The 18,808-nt window shown below is 39.3% G+C and overlaps 2 protein-coding genes across 7 annotated transcripts in view; one reads left to right on the forward strand and one right to left on the reverse strand.

The window, feature by feature from the left end:
* Nucleotides 1-38: 38 nt before the first annotated feature.
* Nucleotides 39-7,491, reverse strand: LOC124223934 (sorting nexin-8). 5 transcript variants are annotated; one of them, XM_046636361.2, is made up of 10 exons: nt 7,002-7,491; nt 6,574-6,698; nt 3,840-3,972; nt 3,424-3,617; nt 3,201-3,318; nt 2,657-3,116; nt 2,353-2,569; nt 2,074-2,262; nt 1,934-1,956; nt 39-1,817 (listed from the first exon to the last, which is right to left on the reverse strand). In XM_046636361.2, the coding sequence occupies exons 1-10, from the start codon at nt 7,024-7,026 to the stop codon at nt 1,796-1,798; spliced, it is 1,506 nt and encodes a 501-aa protein (XP_046492317.1). In that variant the 5' UTR covers nt 7,027-7,491; the 3' UTR covers nt 39-1,795. The 5 variants fall into 5 exon arrangements, with proteins under 5 accessions (XP_046492317.1, XP_046492316.1, XP_046492319.1 ...); XM_046636360.2 differs by lacking the exon at nt 1,934-1,956 and having other exon boundaries at nt 7,002-7,489; XM_046636363.2 differs by lacking the exons at nt 1,934-1,956; nt 6,574-6,698; nt 7,002-7,491 and adding an exon at nt 5,043-5,171.
* A 3,389-nt stretch (nt 7,492-10,880) lies between these two features.
* kay (transcription factor kayak) overlaps nt 10,881-18,808 on the forward strand; it is a 28,604-nt gene continuing 20,676 nt past the window's right edge. The window contains exons 1-2 of one of the 2 annotated variants that reach the window (XM_046636372.2): nt 10,881-11,134; nt 11,333-11,548. In XM_046636372.2, coding sequence (XP_046492328.1) covers nt 11,402-11,548 — 147 coding nt within the window. In that variant the 5' untranslated portion in view covers nt 10,881-11,134; nt 11,333-11,401. Of the gene's footprint in view, nt 11,135-11,332; nt 11,549-17,264; nt 18,022-18,808 lie in introns of those variants that run through there. The other variant, XM_046636371.2, reaches the window with a different exon arrangement.

The raw sequence follows: 18,808 nt of genomic DNA on the forward strand, positions 1-18,808 counted from the left end.
TTTTTCGTGTCTCGATTCGGTAAAATAATTTTCGGTGGTAATTTGAATTCTGATTTATTATATTTCTGCTACTTAGTACAATCTAAATAATAACTAAAAATTATTTATCGTCAGATTACTGCGAATTTTGAACATGAAAAGCTCCCGAAACACGGCCAATCTCTATACCGCTGGACTCAACGATGCGTGGATGAACAAACATACAACATAAGGTAGTCACAGTATTCTTCTAATTTAACAATACTTAGCAGATATTCACAAATGTTTTGCAATATTTATCCAAGGCGTTGAGTCACTGTTTTTTTTTTTAACTTCTTACCTCTCCTGTTTCTCGAAACGGTATCTTGAATTACGTTTGCATGCCTTATGGCTAAACTTGCAAAAATATTGCGCCGAGAAAAAAAACAAACATTCGAATACATGAGCTTTTGCATCACTTTCGTACCAGCATTGAGGTTTGAAGGGGTTCAAGTTTTAGTCAGAGATCGTTTAAATGTATAACTTGGTCCAAAAAGTCATCCGGAGTGACTTTTTTTTTTGATAAGGGTTGTACGGAATGTTAAAAAATATAAGAGAAATAATAAACCTGAGCACAAAATTATTATCACGACACGCGTAAAAATAAATCAGAATATTATCAATATTTAACGTATATACATATTATTGCTTGCACATATGCAATTATATTGATCATCTTTATATAAATTACAAATTATAAATTATATCATGAATAATAATCTTATGCCATGAATTCAAATAGCTGACACGATTTTAACTTTACGTATAGTAATGATAGTAATAATAACTTGACACCTATAAAAATAACCCTCTGAATCAACGATTATAAAATATATTTAAGTACACAACAAGGAATGTTTTTTTTTTCAGTTTGAGCTATGAGAAAATTAAATTAGAATAAAATATCCGACAATAATTCAGTTATCGATGAGTATATGATGTGTATGTCTAAAGGCAGGGCAATTCAACCTTTTTTTTCAACAATCTCTGTAATAATAATTACTAGCTTCCGTATCCCCCCAGAGTATTCTAGGCTTCGAATTTAAAACATGCATTCAACCACTTTTGTCTCATTCTATTTGTACATTTTGCATGTTGCATAATCGAATCACTATTACATACATTATACCTTGAATGACTTGCATCTAAGTTTCTAATCTTCTGTATTCAGACAATGATTGAATTTACATAAATTCGATCTATTTACCGTTCTTTTCCAAATCGTCTTGATTTTGCAAGATTTAGCAAAAGATGAGAAATTAATTATGTATACCTTTAAAAACTTTTGCGTACACCTAGAACTACCACTCTAATTATGCATTGAATTTTCGACCAGGTACATTGCATGTACAGTATATTGTAGTTATTGCACAAAACGTTAATAATATCAGGATTGTCACTTGCGATTCGAATTGGACAGTTAAAGACTTTGCTAAGTATATATACATATACCAAAAAATATGTATAACTGCCACGAGTTTCTTTGAACACGAACTGCTATAAAATAACGTAACGCGTGACTTAAAATATTACTTTACACTTCTGTCCTGCGATGAACAAATAATAGTTGAAAGAATTAATTAAATATGGTAAAGAATATGAGAATTGAATTAAATAACAAAAAAAATAATAATAATGGAGTATCTCAAGTCAGTAATATCTATATTTAAATTATCTTACCCCCCCCCAACGATGCTGAAATAATATTAATGCTATGACACTCCGTTTGAACTGCCAGCTGATTTTTCTGGTAAACATTTTGTTATCGTTGGCTCAATCAATTTCCAGACTTCCGTAAGCTGTAAGGAAATATTTTCACCATAATTAAAACTGTCCATAGTTTGTTTCAGCCGTCAATATAATTAAGCAAATAACTCGCGACGCGTTTAAAACGCGTAATTAGGTAACATCTTACCTATTTCCATAGTAAATTATCCTCTGAGTGAACGCACAAGAAAATTATCAGTGTTACATTTGTGGCTTATTGCAATCTTATTCAGTTACCAAACACGGTCATCCAGGGATTAGCATTCACAAAAAGTCAGATCAACTTACTTCGGAATGTCCGCGTATCTGCACGCTTACGAGACTCTGTAGAACTGTGGCAAGAATTTCCAAGTGGGCGTGAACCAGCTGCGTTTCCATGTGTAAACAGTGAAGTGAGAAGGCGTTTCTCAACTCGACATTTGCAATCACAGTTTCTTGAGCCACCATTTTATTTTCCAGATGTTCGACCGTGTCAGCCTGAAATTATTCAGAATCGTACATAAATTGTTGTAGTAGTTGGAACGGCAGTGTCTTCAGCAGTCGAAACAGAAAACTCAAACTTCTTACATCTGTTCCACGAATAACGCCCTGCATTTGTCGCTTCTTCAGAGACAGCATAGTCGACAGGGCTCTCTGGTGATCCGCACTGACTCCTCGCTCGTGTCGCTCGCACAAAACTCTATGCGCAATCAAAATATCAAGGAGCAAATTGAGCCTCTCGCAGACCATGCTTTCCTCAATCACAGCCTGCTGTAACGCTCTGGTAGAAAGTAGACTGAACTCTCTGAAAATAATGGGCCATCGTTGAACCGTTTTTCTCGAAGTTAAAATGGTGGATAATTATTTTTGCCAATGCTTTTGACTCTCTCACTTTGAAATGACGTGGAATCCTTTCTTCATATCGTTCCAAATCGTTGATCCACCCGTCGCCCAGGCACTTGTGCCGTGAGGTTCGTTGGCCAAGTTGTTGAGTTGTGTTCCAAGCTCGGCCATATCCACGGCATATCCGTGAGACCTGATCGCCAAACAGTCGGCAATGTTCTTTAGTCTCGATATCCCCGACAATATGACGCGTATCTGATCTCTGCTATTTGCAAATTCTGTAAGCGTCTCAGGGGGTACGAGTTCTTTGGCTTGACTGGACAATTCCGAGGTCGCAAACTCATCCGGAACCCGCCTAAACACCTCACGAATCTTATGCTGAGTCTCTTCCCCGGTAAATGTGAAGAAAAATTGGACTATCGGGTCCTTGCTCACCGATGGGTGGCGCGCTATTAACGTCAAGAATCTCAGTAACGAACGTCTCCGTTCTTCGAGGAATTGAGAATCGGCTGAAATACAAATGGACTTAGACTAACATTACATCTCAAGGAGAGTGCCTCCATGATTGTATTAGCTCTCTCTTTCTCTCTCACCTCCGACTATTTTCTTTGGTGGAAGCTTGGGTATCAGCCTGTAAGGAAACCGTGCTAGCAGAAGTTCGTGCAGGGAAACAAAGTCGTTGTAACGTCTGTAGACGACAGAATTGAACCTCTGTAAATGGTAGAGCAAGAAAACATAATAAAGCCACTGAGAAGTGTACGCATTACAACTTTAGAATGAAAACATCGCGCCAGCTAATTTTATTTAGTATCGTACCTTACTTGTCACTTGATATTCGACGTGCTTAAGGAATATCCCCTTCTTCTCGGGTACCAAATTCACTTCAATAGTATCTAGATTGCATATGTCAGTGTAGGTGAGATTCAGTTTAGACGGGTTTGATCCCTTGTGCATCCTTTGAGCCAAGAGAACAACTTCGGTCAGATCTCCGAGAACAGGTACCGGCAATTCTATTTTAAAATTGAAACAGATGTGTCAATGTTTTCTTCTTTTACAAACTCGAGGAGGCTCTCTGTGTCTCCTAAATTGCTTCATATGAGTTTTTGTTAAACAATCATTGCTGACCACTGAAGGGAAGGACTTCGAGAACATTTCCGTTGTCTCAAGTTCATACAGATAAGAGAAAATTTATCACCAGGAAACGGGAAAGGCAAACAAAATTTCAACCAGACCTTGAGATTCAGATATTTCCAAGAGCTTATCACTCGGCTGTTTACCCTGTTGAGCGAAAGCTACCAATGCCAAACCTTTGTAGAGGCCACTTCTTGTTAAATACCCAGTTTTGCTATCCACGAGCTCCCAAATCTGTGAAAAATACCAAATTAACGACACATTAAGGGGGATATTTGTTTAAAATTTTTATCTTTATACTTTTTTGTCTGCATGCCCATCGATACATTGATGATAGATCAATCCTGACAGTTGCGACACATTACGTATTAGACATTTCGTTCGATGTCATCTGGTCAAAATATATCAAAGTGTGTAATTTCAGGAGTAATTGTGGCGCGATGAAACAAAATCGCACTGTAATAAAGTTTGAGATAATTTGCAAATTTGTGGATCAAGGCAATCTATTCCAATAAACTTGAATTCTATCCCCGTTTCAAAGATGTTACGATGAGTGGTAAACGAGGTACTTAAACTCATTAACACCAAATTACCAAATTAGAAGTAGAGCAGATAGACAGAACAAAAATGTTAGAAAATTACCGTATGATATATTTTGCGCTGAACGAAAACAGTGATGATAACTAGACTAATATAACAGAAGCAGGAAAAATAAAGGGAAGACCGAGAGTGATAAACTTTTGAATCGATTTTAAGTTTATTAAACTGGATTTACCGGATAGAACAAGCCCGAGCCTGAAGCAACAGGTGATGTACTGCTGTTGACTATTGGTGTCAACATACATTATATGTAATAATAATTTATGAGGGGCATGACAGATACGTTGACCTTATTGTTACTGACACCAAGTACCAGTTACTCGGGGCATCGACAAATTTTTCTTTTGAGGGGATCTCTTTTTATCGTTGGCATTGGGAAGAGAGGCAGAGGAAAAAGACTAGACCAAGCTAAGAACAGGAATGATTGATGGATGGATAGATAGAGAAGGAAGGGAAAAGAAGAAGCAATTTACTATTTTCTACTGCTCGCAACGATGTTAGGTATCAGCAGTAAAACAAGGAGCTCTGTTATCCTGTCTTGTTGCTCATTCTCAAGCCATGTTAAGCATGATCTTCAAATATTTTTTTAGAAAAAAACGAATTTATCAAATCATTATATCTAATTACACAATCAGTTTTAGTGATCGCGAGACTATATATATATGATTAAAGAATGAAGATACTTAACGGACTCTTGTGTTTACCAAGGATGATTATTTTGGTACGATGGCCAAACACTTTCCTCGTTGGTTTATTTGTGGAATAACTGGTTTTGAAATACATTCACACGAGTATGTGTGTTCAAGGAATTCACGAGTTTCAGATCATTTTTCCTTTAACATCATTGTAATACAGCAAACAATTATACGCAAAATATTTTTCTTATGAGATAAAAATATGTTTTACACATGTCAATAGTCTTTATAATTAATTATAATACGTTGGACCAGATTCTGAGCTTGCAAAAAGGAGTGGTGAAAAATTAATTTTCAGAATATATATTTTTTTCTCCTTCTACAGTCTACATCTTTCATCTAATTAATGGAGAACAAGAAAATGTGATTAGGGATGTAAAGGGTATGCTTTTTGGTTGGCTTTGTGGCTTTCTTCAACGGCAATAATATTGTTCTGTTCAAACATTTATCCACATATACTATACAGCAGCATTAAAATCGTTCGTGGCAGATTAATATTCAGATTAATAACAAAACGGCTCTGTTTGCAGGAACGAGAAAAATGTTATCTAATTACGATAATACGGATTGTTGAACAACGATAATACATATATTAACAAAAATAACAAGAAAAATTACTTGCGATAGTATTAAAGCGAGAAAGAGAGCAATGTGTAACAAGGGGCGTCAAACGACCATTATCAACAACTGGAATGTTACACAGCGATAACGCCACTCCGCCATGTGATAATACTACCAGTGATGCTCTCTTTAGTACCATGATAAGCTTAGATAGCTAGGAATAATGCTAAATAAGAAGTAGACGAAGAGCATTATTCAATAATTTTCTGTTACACTATTCTCATTTTCAATCAATTATCCGTCATCATCGTCATCCCACCTTTTATTATCATCTATTTCTGTAATGGTCCACTCGATTTTTCTTTCGCTCATTCTTAGTTTCCTCAAAAATCATACATGCAGTCTGCATCGTTATCTATATATCAAAGTACCCGTTTTTATGACGGTCGAGTAAGTCTAGAAGTTAAAAGTAGTATTTTCTGTACTCCGCGCATGCGTACTCACGAAAAGACCTGACATCACGCTACCCTAACCTCAATTTCGTGCTTCGTGAAAAAACGCGTAACATGCTCATGTCATGTAAAGAATCTCTCGAAAGCGAAAAGCCTCGCGTATTTGCAATATTCGTCTTCAGCCCGAAAAGACCGAGTTTGCCTCCTCATTACACAATATACTATATCTTGCGTTGTTCCTTCAGTAAATAAAAAAAATAATTATAAAACTGCTGTGATAAGAAACAAAAGGTAATTAAAATGTCATCAGTCCATACGCAAGCCACGTGAAATTGATCGGTGACAGCGCGCGCTGCATGCGTGGAAAGGGGGGGACGTGGAGGGATTACAGCTATGACGGACTTGGCTCGTGACGATGACGAACGAACGACGAACGGTACTTTTGAAAATTTTTAGCTCGTAGATGCGTGTACGAACAGAAGTAGGCTTTTAACGAGGACGTGTACGGACGAAACTTGTCAACGAACCTGGCTGAGTATAGAGCTGCTGAGTTGAGATTTAACGAGTAGCGACTTGAACACTTCCCTCTCGACGTTTCCTCCGGACGGTGAACACTTTTCGTAAACTTCTCTATAGAACGCCGGTATAGAACCTACAAATTACGGTGAATGAAGAAAACGGCATCTGCAGAATAAATTAATCTAGAAAGACCGATGATTCGACGAGAAAAAGTAAGATAGTTGTGAATTTTTTCAACTTGTTTATCTCACATAGAAACAAACAGATCGACGCTCATTGTTAGTTATATATACATAATTTTTGTTTACGAAAATTTCCTCGCAATCGATATACGCTTATTCAATTTTCATACGATAAAGTTATATGTTATTCGATCGTTGTTTCGTTTTTCAAATTAACGATTGATTCTCCGTGTTTGCATTTTGTTTTGTTTTACCGAACGATAGATCGGTGGAAGCCATTTTGGATAACTTCTAGATCATCCGGGATCTTGGTGTGAGTGTGTGAGAAATTTGCGTGCGTAGAGACGCAATCTTCCCCCTCTCGCTCTCTCTCTCTCTCTATCTTTCTCTCAATGTCTCAATGGTAAACAATGACGTCGATGATCGGAGATGATCGTCTCTGGGTCGCACTCGACTCGACGTTCGTAGTAAAGCGTAACTTGGAATGAATTCAAAACCCCCATTTGAAGAGGAATTAGAACGAGTTGCGCGGCAGCTTGTCGGCTAACGTATGCGAACGTATGCCAGTGCAATTCGGTCTCGCGACGTCGTCGTTTACGCGTACCGCTGTACTGGTTACGTTCTCGAATAACAATCGTCGTAATTCGTGCCTTCGGATCGACGAGAGTCACACGCAACACGCGCCATTGCTCATGCCCCCTACGCCTGGCTGGCAGCGGCGAACTGACACCGACTGACACGGACTACGTCGACTGCTCTGCGGGCTGACGATGCTTACGGACTTTCAGCTCTAGGCTGCTCCCGGAACGAGTGGTTCGGAGAGGCGAGTCCGACGCTTCCTCACATTTCTCTTTTACTTCTCGCTACGCCCCTAGGAAAAAAAAAAAAAACACTCGCAATATTGTATACCTTGCCACTTGATTTAATGCTCGCTCAGGTATACGCGTTGGAGAAAACAGGAGAGTGTTATTTTTATTAATTAATGTAATCGAATCATCGCCGAAATTCAGTGAAGTGACAATTTTTTTAAATTTCTTGTATAGCAGAGCGAAGCCTGACCCTATTTACGAGGAGCAGATTTTTGGGACTAATCATTGAGGTGTTCGGACAATAAATTCATGTCGATAAACGATCTATGTTTATACTTCTTACCGACAGTAGATTACACCGCTGATGCAAAAAGCGGACACATTGCCGACATGCTTTCGTCATCAATAACTAGATTTAAAAATAACGTCAGAGGGCGCGACAGCGGCGATGCCGCGCTACCTTCGCCCCTAATAGTATGGGGGTGAAAATATGGTCATACAGTCCTTGTGAATCAATAAAAACAGCATAGTTCGAACGATTAAATGGATGATGACTACTGTGTTGAATGAGAAAAAACATATATCTACACGCTTTGAGTCTGTGTAAGTATGATAGTTGGACGCTTGCGGGAAAAAATGTGCAATTTCTGCAGCTTGCCAGCATTCGAAATGGACAAAACTATGTTTGTACAGTAATAAAGGCCGTTTTTTTTTTTTTTGTTTTTGTTTGGAATCGAAATTGGAACCAGTTTTCTTTCCAAGCAAATCTTATGTGCCAATGACTAGAGACGCAAGTACGCATGGACAAAAGTCAAGTACGCGATATGTTGATCATAGACATGTGAAATTTCCACATAAAAAAATGCTTGCTTCAGTTTTGATGATGCCAAAAAAATAGTGAGCCACTGGGAAGTCGTTTGATGAACATCGTAATCTAAATCATTACAGGCTGATAGGTTCGCATATTGCACGTGGTACAACGCAATTCCACGTAAAACGCGTACGTACAACGTATATACGTAGACATGATTGTGAAATAAATCTGCGGAAATGTAATTATTAAAGAAATGCTGCTGCGAATTGATCGAGATTGAAGAAAAACAAGCACGTGCACGTGTAGAGTATTTACGTAGGCATCAATGCCACATTCCATGCATCGCGTCGTAGCCGAGGTGCAAATACGCGCCACAAACGCATGGTCTATACCTACGTTGTTTCAACCTGCCATGCCGGTCCGATACCCAGATATGGTGCTATTGTACCGTCCTTGGTTAGAAGGATGCGGAGTTGATAAATGTGTATTACTGTGAGCTAGCTCAGGGTTAACAACTGCCAATTTCGATACCCATAGTTGATGCCACTGCTGCTGCTGCGCGATCAAGTCAAGTTTCCATGTACCTGTATACATCACGTATACTAAGCGTATTATTTATTTTTTTTTTTTTACCTCTTGAACGCACCACGTGTAATTATATTCCGAAAGCAATCTAGGTGAATGTCACAGCCGCAATCGTTGTCTCTTATGTATTAACATACGTACAAGTATGCCTTATACCTGCCTGTACAGGTGGACGCCAATTAATCAATGGAAAACGAAAAATAGTGAAATGTAAAATAGTAACCGATGTGTGTCAATCCTTTGTACTAGCGGTAAAGATCGGAGGAAGAAAAAGACGAAAAACAATCTCATGACCGGATTACAGTTCACAAGCTACCATTGTTCTTATGATAATAGGATATTATTTTTAATTTTATGCATGATGTACTGAATATACAAAAACGCGCTGTGTTTACCTGCATGCATGACGCGGTGAATCCCGATTGATATTTAATTATAACGCATATCTCATGCATGTGTATAGTAATCAGATATAGGCAGATAAACCGCCTGTGTACACAGATTGCGTAATCGAAAAAAGAAGGCTTACACCGTACATATTTTTACTTTATTCATCTTTCCCTCCTATTAACAAAACGATTTTTCCTTAATTGAATAATTCTACAATCCGTTCGAAATTTTCGATCCTCTCGTCAATGGTTACATGTCACTATACTCCGCTTTTTCGTGACAGAGTTATCAATTCAGCGTATATTATACCTACCCACGCCATAATAACAAGCGTAAGGAATTAAATACGCGTCCAACAATTATCGTACCTAGCTACATATGTGAACGCCGTCTTCAGGGTGTAAGCATAGTGTAAAATTCTCGGAATTTCCTCGATAATAGAGCATTGATTACCCCGAATTTTCGCACGCATGTCCAAGTTAGTGGGCACACGGAGTTTAACGGTGAGTCATGGCAGGTTCTCGTTTGATACCGACCGACAATCGACTTCCCCCCCCGCCGACCAAACTTCACCCACGCGATCCCACCAGGCTACGTATACTTAGCCATGTGCATGAGTCACCGGAAATACTCGGAAGCGCTCTAGTCTTCCTCTTCTTATTTCTCCACTTCCACCTCGTTCGTTCTCGATCTCGTTTAAAGTTTCATTTCATCGTGACGTCACGGGAGTCTCCGCGGCTATCCCAAAGCTCCCTTCTTCTCCTGATCCGCCACCTCACTTCTCTCCGGTTACATGAATATCGCATACGAACGTTCGTATTGTCTAGGTATAATCTTTATCCGCCGTCTAGTGAGGACTTTGGGTTACGGAATAATCTCTAAGTCTAAGTTCCAACGACAGAGATTACGCGGAATTCTAATTTCGACGAGAGAAAAGTCATAATGCTTGTAATATACTTTTTTTTTTTTTTAATTTTCACAGCCGCAGTCACAGCTTTCAATGTCTAATAACGTACGTAATAGGTACGCACGTCGCATGGTTAAGATATGATAAAAACTTGAAAACGAAACACTGATCTTCCTACTCTGCCCCCCCCCCCCTTCCGATCGGCCTCTATACACGCATTTCAAGAACAAAAGTGCATAAATAAGAAACGTACTCCTTGGTTCGCAGAATATATGTTTATCTGCTTTCTCTCATTTCTCGGCAGCCCTAATAGTTCAACGAATTATATATGGGTAGGCGGAGCGAATTAAATATTGACGAAAAAAGAAAAAAGCGTAATAAAATAATCGTCGTAGCAGCAGGGCGGGTGGGTGTGGGGGGGCCCTAGTTGTCGCGTTACGCTACTGCCTCGGCTGGTTCCACGGCGGCGATGACGTCACTCGATAACGGTGGCCCCTGATTGGCGGACACGGGTTGTATCCGGACGGGAATAACGAATGACATCATTCGGCTCACGCCTCTCCCCTCCTTCCCCCTTCGTCCTCCAGTGCTTCGGGCCAAGGTATTCCCCCGCGGGGTGAGTCATCCTCCTCGCTCGCTCGCGTTAACACGAACAACTCGTCGAAGAAGAATACGAGAACGTCGAGAACTCGAATTACTCAGAGTTAAGGCCTCGCGCTCGCGCATTAAGAGAAACAACCACGAGGCGATCGACGAATAGATAACCGTTACGTCGTTGTTTCTTATTTCGTGAGTTAATATTACACGTGAACTAAATAGAGGACTGGCAGTTTTCTCTACGATAATTGTAAATACGGAGAACTTTACTGGCGTGAAGCAGCGGTGAGACGCCCAACTTGTTTTTCTCTTTTGTGATTTCTTAACCGTTCGATGTATGTAATACATATCGTGAAAAATAGAGGGAAATTATCAAACTGAAGTTAGTTTCGGAACGTCCCGATTTATTGTGCTGGGTTTTCACCGCCGAACATTCATTTGTTTCGAAAATACGAAAAAGACGACGACTTATCTCCGTTTCAGAATCGCATCTGCATCTTTCGTTTATCCACTGGATTATATCAACTTCGGATATAAAAACCCTTCAACACCATGAAGCTGGACGTCAGTGACGCGCTTTACGACAGCTCGTCGAGCGTTTCCACGGACAGCGGTGCCTCGCAGAGTTCTCGTGTCAGCAGCCATGATTTTCTATCAAGTATCGCCAACAACTCCTCGGCGACATTGCCGTCGAACAACGTGAGTACAAAAAAAAAAGTAAAGAAATTAAATTAAAAAACTGCGATCGTCGTTCGCGCAAGTCGCTCATGCTCCTCGCTTTCACCGGCGTAAAATCGTCCTCATCGTCTTCGACGTTCACACAGGGTATCCTAACCTGTCCTGATCTTAACTCTAAACACCCGCAGCCTTCGCATTTTTTCTCCTAACCGTTAATCCTAAGCCGCGTTATTGCAGCATACTTCGGATTGACGCAATCGTCGAGCGACGGCTCCCCTTTCTTTCAAGCGACTGAAGTCAGTAACGAACATAGAGGGGAAAAATCGCTATTTTTCATTTTTTGTAGCGACTGAAGTAACCAAGTTTTGCCGATATGTGTATATGTATTTCCCTATTATGATTTACTGCATATCTGACATTCCTGAAACTGCTAAAGTTACGATTCTATCCGGAAAGTTAATCATTACAATAATGTTACCAACTTCAGCTTCATTTCCTTTCGTCGTCCTCCTCCTCCTCCTCCTCGTCCGTTTTCCCTGCAGCGTTCCGTCGCCGTTTATTGGTCGCGGCTCTATGTCGTTTCTTTATCGAGATTGTCGGAGGGAGATAGTGAGATAGCGAGAGTGACTTGCAACATTTTCCTCACCAGCGGTTGTCTTTCAAATTGCATATATGTATATATCCCGTTGTTGTACTTACCGTAGAATGGAATGGAATGGAATGTAATCGCAGTTTCGTATTCTTGCGTAATCGAGGACCGACGGAACGATCACTTTATGCTTACTTATCCGCGTCCGTACTATCGAAGGAACACGTCGATGCGTGTATCTAATCGCTTCACCTGGTGTTAATTATTTCCCGAAATAGTCACGCGTGCGTGGACCTGCTAACGTGGTTTATAAATAAAAATTTTAACGACTCCAACTTGTTCCACGTTAATCATTTCAGTCGCGCAATTCAGTCATGAAAATGCATGAAAATTCAGCATTTTGCACGGAATATAAAAAGAAATGTGACAAATAAAAAAAGGGTGTCGCTATAGTGGCTTCTGCGACTGAAAGAGTTACGAACCTCTCATTGATCAGGGTTGAGATTTTGTAAATTCACTTTTCACAGTGCCCAGCCATCCAAGAATTCTCATTGTTGGTTGACTAAACTTTGCAAACTAATCAGAATGCTTGGGGACGGTGGGAAATGTGAAAAGTGAAATTACAGAATCTCAACCCCGATGGAAACCGACATCGTCGCCGTTCGTTCGTCCGTCGCTGGTCGCCGAGAAGAACTTATAAATATAGACGTACGCGTTGAACGCTGTCATCGACCATATTAACTAACCCGAATAATAATTTCATTCGGTGGTTAAATACCGAAAATTAGCACCGTTGAATCAACGTCGTAGTTTCTCGTAACGCGTAGGTGGAGGTGCTTTTGGAGGAAGGAAACGAAAAACATGTAACTAGAACGGTTAAAAACACCACGAGATACGCGTGTATGTATAACATAAACTTCAATGCGTTTCTCTTCATACTTTTAGGTTTCCTTGCCGTTTCAAAGAAGAACACCTCACATAATTCGTTTCGTTATAATATGTGCCTATACTCTTGTCATATCGTCGTTTTATTGTTTTTCTTTCGTACAAAAATAGATTTTTGTACATACACACATTTTACACGCTTACCTTTGTTTAATGAGGTGTGTATAATCGCCTACCTCGTGTTGTAGGTGTAGGTACATGCGTTCAGAACGGTGTAGCTAGTTAGTTGGTACTTGAAACAACAACAACAACAGCAGCTGCTATACCACACAGAACAGCAGCAGGTAGCAGGCAATTGCTGGATCGATAGAATTACAATATACGTAGTACAAAGTAATATTTTACTCCATTTTCGTCAGGTTTTTTCAATTTTCGACACTGCAAAATTAGCTGCAGGCTGAAGTTAACCAACGTTAACGTAACGAAATATCAGGAAAAAACCATTATTAGACAATTTACGAATGACTTTCAAGAGGTCGGCTTTTCAGAATTTCAGGATGTTTTTTTTTTTTCATTAAGATTTACCGGTTATTAGACAATCCTGAAAAAGGTGCGAATTAAAGATTTTTCCTAAACATGCATTATTACAGTAACGTTATTAACGTCGATACTGGTGATTTTATTAATTCACTAAATCATTATTCTCCTGACTATAATTCTCTTCTCATTAATTTTGTTCGCTGCCATTAATGTGTAAAGAAAATTTTACTATTGATATACTATGCAACACGCGCCGTCATGTATGTATATGTATATTAAACCTGACTCAGGGGAAGTCCGTTTATTTTCGCTTAACAGCAGGCGGACAGGAAATTTATTTACTCATCATTGCAACGTGGGTATAGGTATAGATACACGTATGTATTACAAGCATTACTTTTTCGGCGTACACCGTGCACCGGGAATACGGATATATAAAATAAACAAGCGATATATATACATATATACAATTCGTCCGTCATCGGAGATGTATATATAATGCAGGTATGACGTCTGTGTATTTACGTATTTATTTATTTATTCGTCTGGAAGTACCGTTACCACTTATACCGCTTCTATTAAACAACTACGTTTCCCTAACACCGCTTATAATGTATATTTATTATACATATATTACATATACATAGCGTATGAATCATTCGGCACGCACTTTCGGTAGCGTACAACACCGTACGCAAGAAAAAAAAACACGTAACTTAAAGTGTAACCATAATGACGCCGCTACTACTCCATTATATGCGTGTGTAATATTATATTGCACATCTTTTTCTATTTATTTGGCGAGTAAGATTGACGAAGGGGTTTCCCCGTTCCGTTTCGTTCTTTTACTACCCTCGCGGGATTCGAAATAGAACGTTATTCACGGTGCGTACATGGATTATACCTATGTAGTAAACGAGGCAAAGAACTGTACGGTTTTAACCTCGGTTTATAACTACGTATTCCACCTCTTCGGCCTTTGTTCATCCTGCGATAATAATCTCTCTGTTGTTGTAACAAATAAATTAATACTAATTTCAACACCCGGGGTAAAAATAATTATCGTTTTATTATTCTCCGAAGGTTTTAATATTCATTCCCGTTAAGCGGGCAGTCCTAGATATTATTTTATTGCACCAATTGATTGTCCTTTCTATTATTTATTGTCGGGTACAGTGTATAGGTTGGTAGATTTAATTACGAGAGTAGAAGAAAGAATGATTGACCAATCGACATCGACGACGATAATCTCAGCCGGCGAATAAACAAATAAATTAATTCGCGAACATTTTAAGTGTGCTGCGCTTTTCATGCGCGGGAATAAAATCATATATATGTGTATGTATGTTCGTACCCAAGAATACGTGTGATCAAGAAAGTGCGTAGTGAATCATGTCAGTCGTCGAGACTGACTCTTGTACACGCTGCACGTGTTCTCTTCGTACATTATATGTAGCTTCAAAAGCTCTTTGTTCGATCTTATACTGCCACGATAGAGAACAATGACGAGTAGAGTGAGACTAGCCGTAAGGGAGACTTGATTTTACAACGCGGCCACGACGACAATTTCACGCCGATTTTATACGGTGTATGACAACAATCACCGTCAGCAGGATATAACGGAAATCACTTTGTTTATTATAAGTTTACTGCAGGGTGTGCGAAGTTTGTTTTTTTATTGAACCATCGTAGTAGGAATATTTAGAGCTCGCTACCATTATTGTATTATTATTTATTTACCTTTATTTATACACTTTACGGACTTGTATATTTATATATTGGTTTAATTTTTTTTGTATCGTGGTCCAATTCCGCGAGTGGCTGTTCTCGTCTTTTATCCGAAGGATTAATCGTCTCGGAGAAATTTGGATAGCAATTTTTGTCACCGAAATAAAGAGTATAGCATCACCTTAATGTCCCTGTTTAGTTTTCAGTATTCATTTTTGCGAACAATGATTAATTCGAGCACGATACGAAGAAAACGAACTAATAATAAGTCCGTAAGGTGTAGACATGAACATGAATAAAAAATATTACAATAATTGGTAGCAACCTCTAAATATTTTTCCAACTCCAGGTATTACAATTTTTTTTTTTCCTCTTGTCTCAATGTCAGTATCTGTTACAAATTATTCGAGTGGCACGTTAAAAAAACTTGGTCAAAAAATGAACCGCCCTAACATATAGGTATGTGTAGGTACCATACGTACATACAAGGATTGAACACTGCACAAAGGCTTGTTTTCGAAGCTTTATGTAGTACATGGTGTTATTATAGGCTTGTGAAACGCAATTGGTTACGCACTCGGCAGCTGTCTCTGTTTGTCATTAGCTCGGATTCGTACCGCAAACAGAACCGGAAGTAAATACCGGGGAAGAGTTTCCGAACTACTGTATCAGCAATGACGCGAAGCAAACCGCAACGGTTCAAAGATCGGTTAGCATGATAATGCGTAACGTTGGTAAGTAGGTACTTACGTAATGTGTAATATTGTACAGGAAAAGATAGAGAGGATGATCGTGTATGAAATTTTAAATAATAAAACAATTTTCATTTGTTATTCAGGGAAAATTAAAGTACATACTTGCGTCCTACATTACAAACATTACGGGAAGTGGAATATTGATTTTTTATCTGATATTTCGTTAATGGCAAATTACATTCTCTGTGTATGTTTGTGTGTGTGTGTGTGTTTTGTAAAAATGAGCTTACAACCCCATTCAATACACAATTCTAAAGAAAAATACTCCGACAGATTTTCATTTGATACAAAAATAAAGAAATGGCACGTATCCTACGATATCGAAATAGTAAGTTCGTAGAATTTATGTAATTTCTTTATTTCTGCATCACCATAAAGATGTATTGAAGTGTTTCGATTGAGAATTGTGTATGAGTAGAACGGTGCTGTCAAGCCATTTTTCGCCTTAGAGATACGTGGACTTCGATATTTGGAGATATAAATATGTGTATGTATACGTAGGAACGTCGAAATTGACTAGGGCACCCCCATAAGTGACGAAGCAATTAAGTTGTGAAAAATAAAGTCGATATATATATATTATAGGTTATAAACGGAGAATCCGAGAAACGATCAGTGTTCGAAAGTTCCAACAGGTACCGGGAAATTGTGTCGAAACATTGACGATTTTGGTTATTCCACGGTAAATTTCATTTGCGTAGAATTGTCAACGGGTGGTTGCGATATACGATCGAACCGATATTATACGCTTACTGGACAACGAGTCATATAATGCCTGCTTTAATTATCTATAAGAATAAAAAGTATGTGTAATAACTGATATACGTAGAATCGAGAATCGGTTTTCGCAGAGCATTAACAGCGCGTGCCTCGAAAAGTATTTTTTTTTTTCTTTTGCTTTTTTTTTACCCACCGTCTATCTTCATTTTCCGTTCACAACCGGGACAATTTCGTAAAAAACCGTTTACCGGTCGGACGAGTCGAAACGCTATCAAGATGGCGGATGACGTCATCTCCCGCCAATCCGACGGCACGCGTTTTTAACTCACGCACAGAAGCACGCAGATACGCGGAGAGCGACGGCGCTCAGCTTGAGCAAATTCTAGACACGCGCATGCACACCGAGGTTTGACAATCGCCAAAGGGGGGGGATGACGTGGTTCACCTCCCCCCTCCTCTACTACGTATTCGACGCTCGCTCGTTCCTTGGTCGTGTTCCTACTTCTTCTGGTATATAGAGTTGTTACCGTAACGTTGAACGGCTCATTCGGTTAACCAGAGCCTATCGTTGTTGTTGATAGGAAGCTCGAGAGAATTAGAGCCGAGTGTGTGTCGAGAAGTGTTGACTCCTCTGACGTTGTTAGATATTAAACTCGTACGTCGGTCGTTCGAATCTTCAAACACGTTGGTGAATCATTAACGACTGCCTGTAATATCGGTGCTTGGAAATCATTGTGCTTATTTCATGGAAAAATAGTTGATTGTTACACATACGTACATTATCCGATCGAGCAAGAGTTTATATTCAACATCGCGGAACAAGCAGCATTTACGACAAGAAAGTTTTAAATTGAGGAAAAGGAGAAGAAGGAAGGAAGAAGTCACGTGATATTTCTTTATCGAAATCGATCGGTGGATAGTGGTTGAGAAAACGAAACGATCATATTACAGTGGCGAATGTTATCATCTGCATTTGACACGTTTACGTTTGGACAATAAAATTTCCAAATTGGACCCATTTTCACTGTTATTGTCATTATTATAATATACGTGCAATTACGTGTAAGTAACCGTTGTTACAAATGACGCAACGTGTTCCGAGCGCCGGTTTTTACGACGTTGACACAGCCATCGAGGATCACAACTACACGATGTTTTCGATGTATCCGCCGCCACCTTCTCCGCCTTTGAATTCAAACGGGGCGATTATGTCGAAGACATATTTAAACAGCAGCACATTTGATCACTGGCAATTGACCAAAGAAGAGAAAGCCATGGTGAGCTAATACAGTATCAATTTCTCGCATATTATCGTACGTCCACGCTAACTTGTGTTTTTACTCCGTACGTACTTTTACATATTGTTATTATTGCCCTTTGTTTAACATCGCAGCTATCGTGTCTCCCACTTTTTGGAACGAAGTTCCTTATCGCTCGTTCACCGTAGGGGCTAGGCGGAAAAAAACGACACCAAAAAACCGACACTTTTTGGCTATAGTGCTCGTTTGCTATAGTGCGCGCGATCTCCCTCTCTCTCTCTCTCTCTCTCTATTCCAGCGTGTGCGCGCGCTCTCTCTCTCTGTCTCAGCGCTTGGGGTGGGAGACGGCAGCAGCGGTCTCTCTCACTCACAGCGCACGACTATACTTCGCCCCTCTTTCTCTCTCCTACAGCGTACAACTATACTTTGGGCCGCAGCGCGCTCTCTCACAGCGTACGTCTATACTTTGCCTCTCTTTCTTTTTATATCTTTCAAAAACACATTCGTACGATTTTATTACCATTCCTTCATATATTTGATTTTTCATTTAATTATTCTTCAATTAAACGTTCTTAATTTATTCAATGAGCAGTAATATAGCGTAAGGAACTTCGTTCGTACCGGCTGTCCCATGACAGCTCTCATGTTTTTTTTTTTTTTTCCTCTTCAAAGTTTTCGCGAAAATTTTGAAAGTTTCGATCATTCATAGGTGGCTTACATACGTATCGCGAAACTATACGTTAAACCTACTTACGGTGTCGAGTTTTAGAAATCGTTATACATGCGTCGTCACCTTGACAATGAC

The sequence above is a fragment of the Neodiprion pinetum genome, chromosome 7, assembly GCF_021155775.2.
Source record: "Neodiprion pinetum isolate iyNeoPine1 chromosome 7, iyNeoPine1.2, whole genome shotgun sequence".
NCBI classification, from domain to species: domain Eukaryota; kingdom Metazoa; phylum Arthropoda; class Insecta; order Hymenoptera; family Diprionidae; genus Neodiprion; species Neodiprion pinetum.

Coding starts and splice junctions, on each gene's coding strand:
- LOC124223934 (XM_046636360.2), bottom strand. CDS start 7,026: ATGGCTTCCACCGATCTATCGTTCG. Junction 3,618..3,839: donor GGAAATATCTGAATCTCAAG/GTCTGGTTGAAA, acceptor ATTTTAAAATAG/AATTGCCGGTACCTGTTCTC. Junction 3,117..3,200: donor ACCAAAGAAAATAGTCGGAG/GTGAGAGAGAAA, acceptor TTTGTATTTCAG/CCGATTCTCAATTCCTCGAA.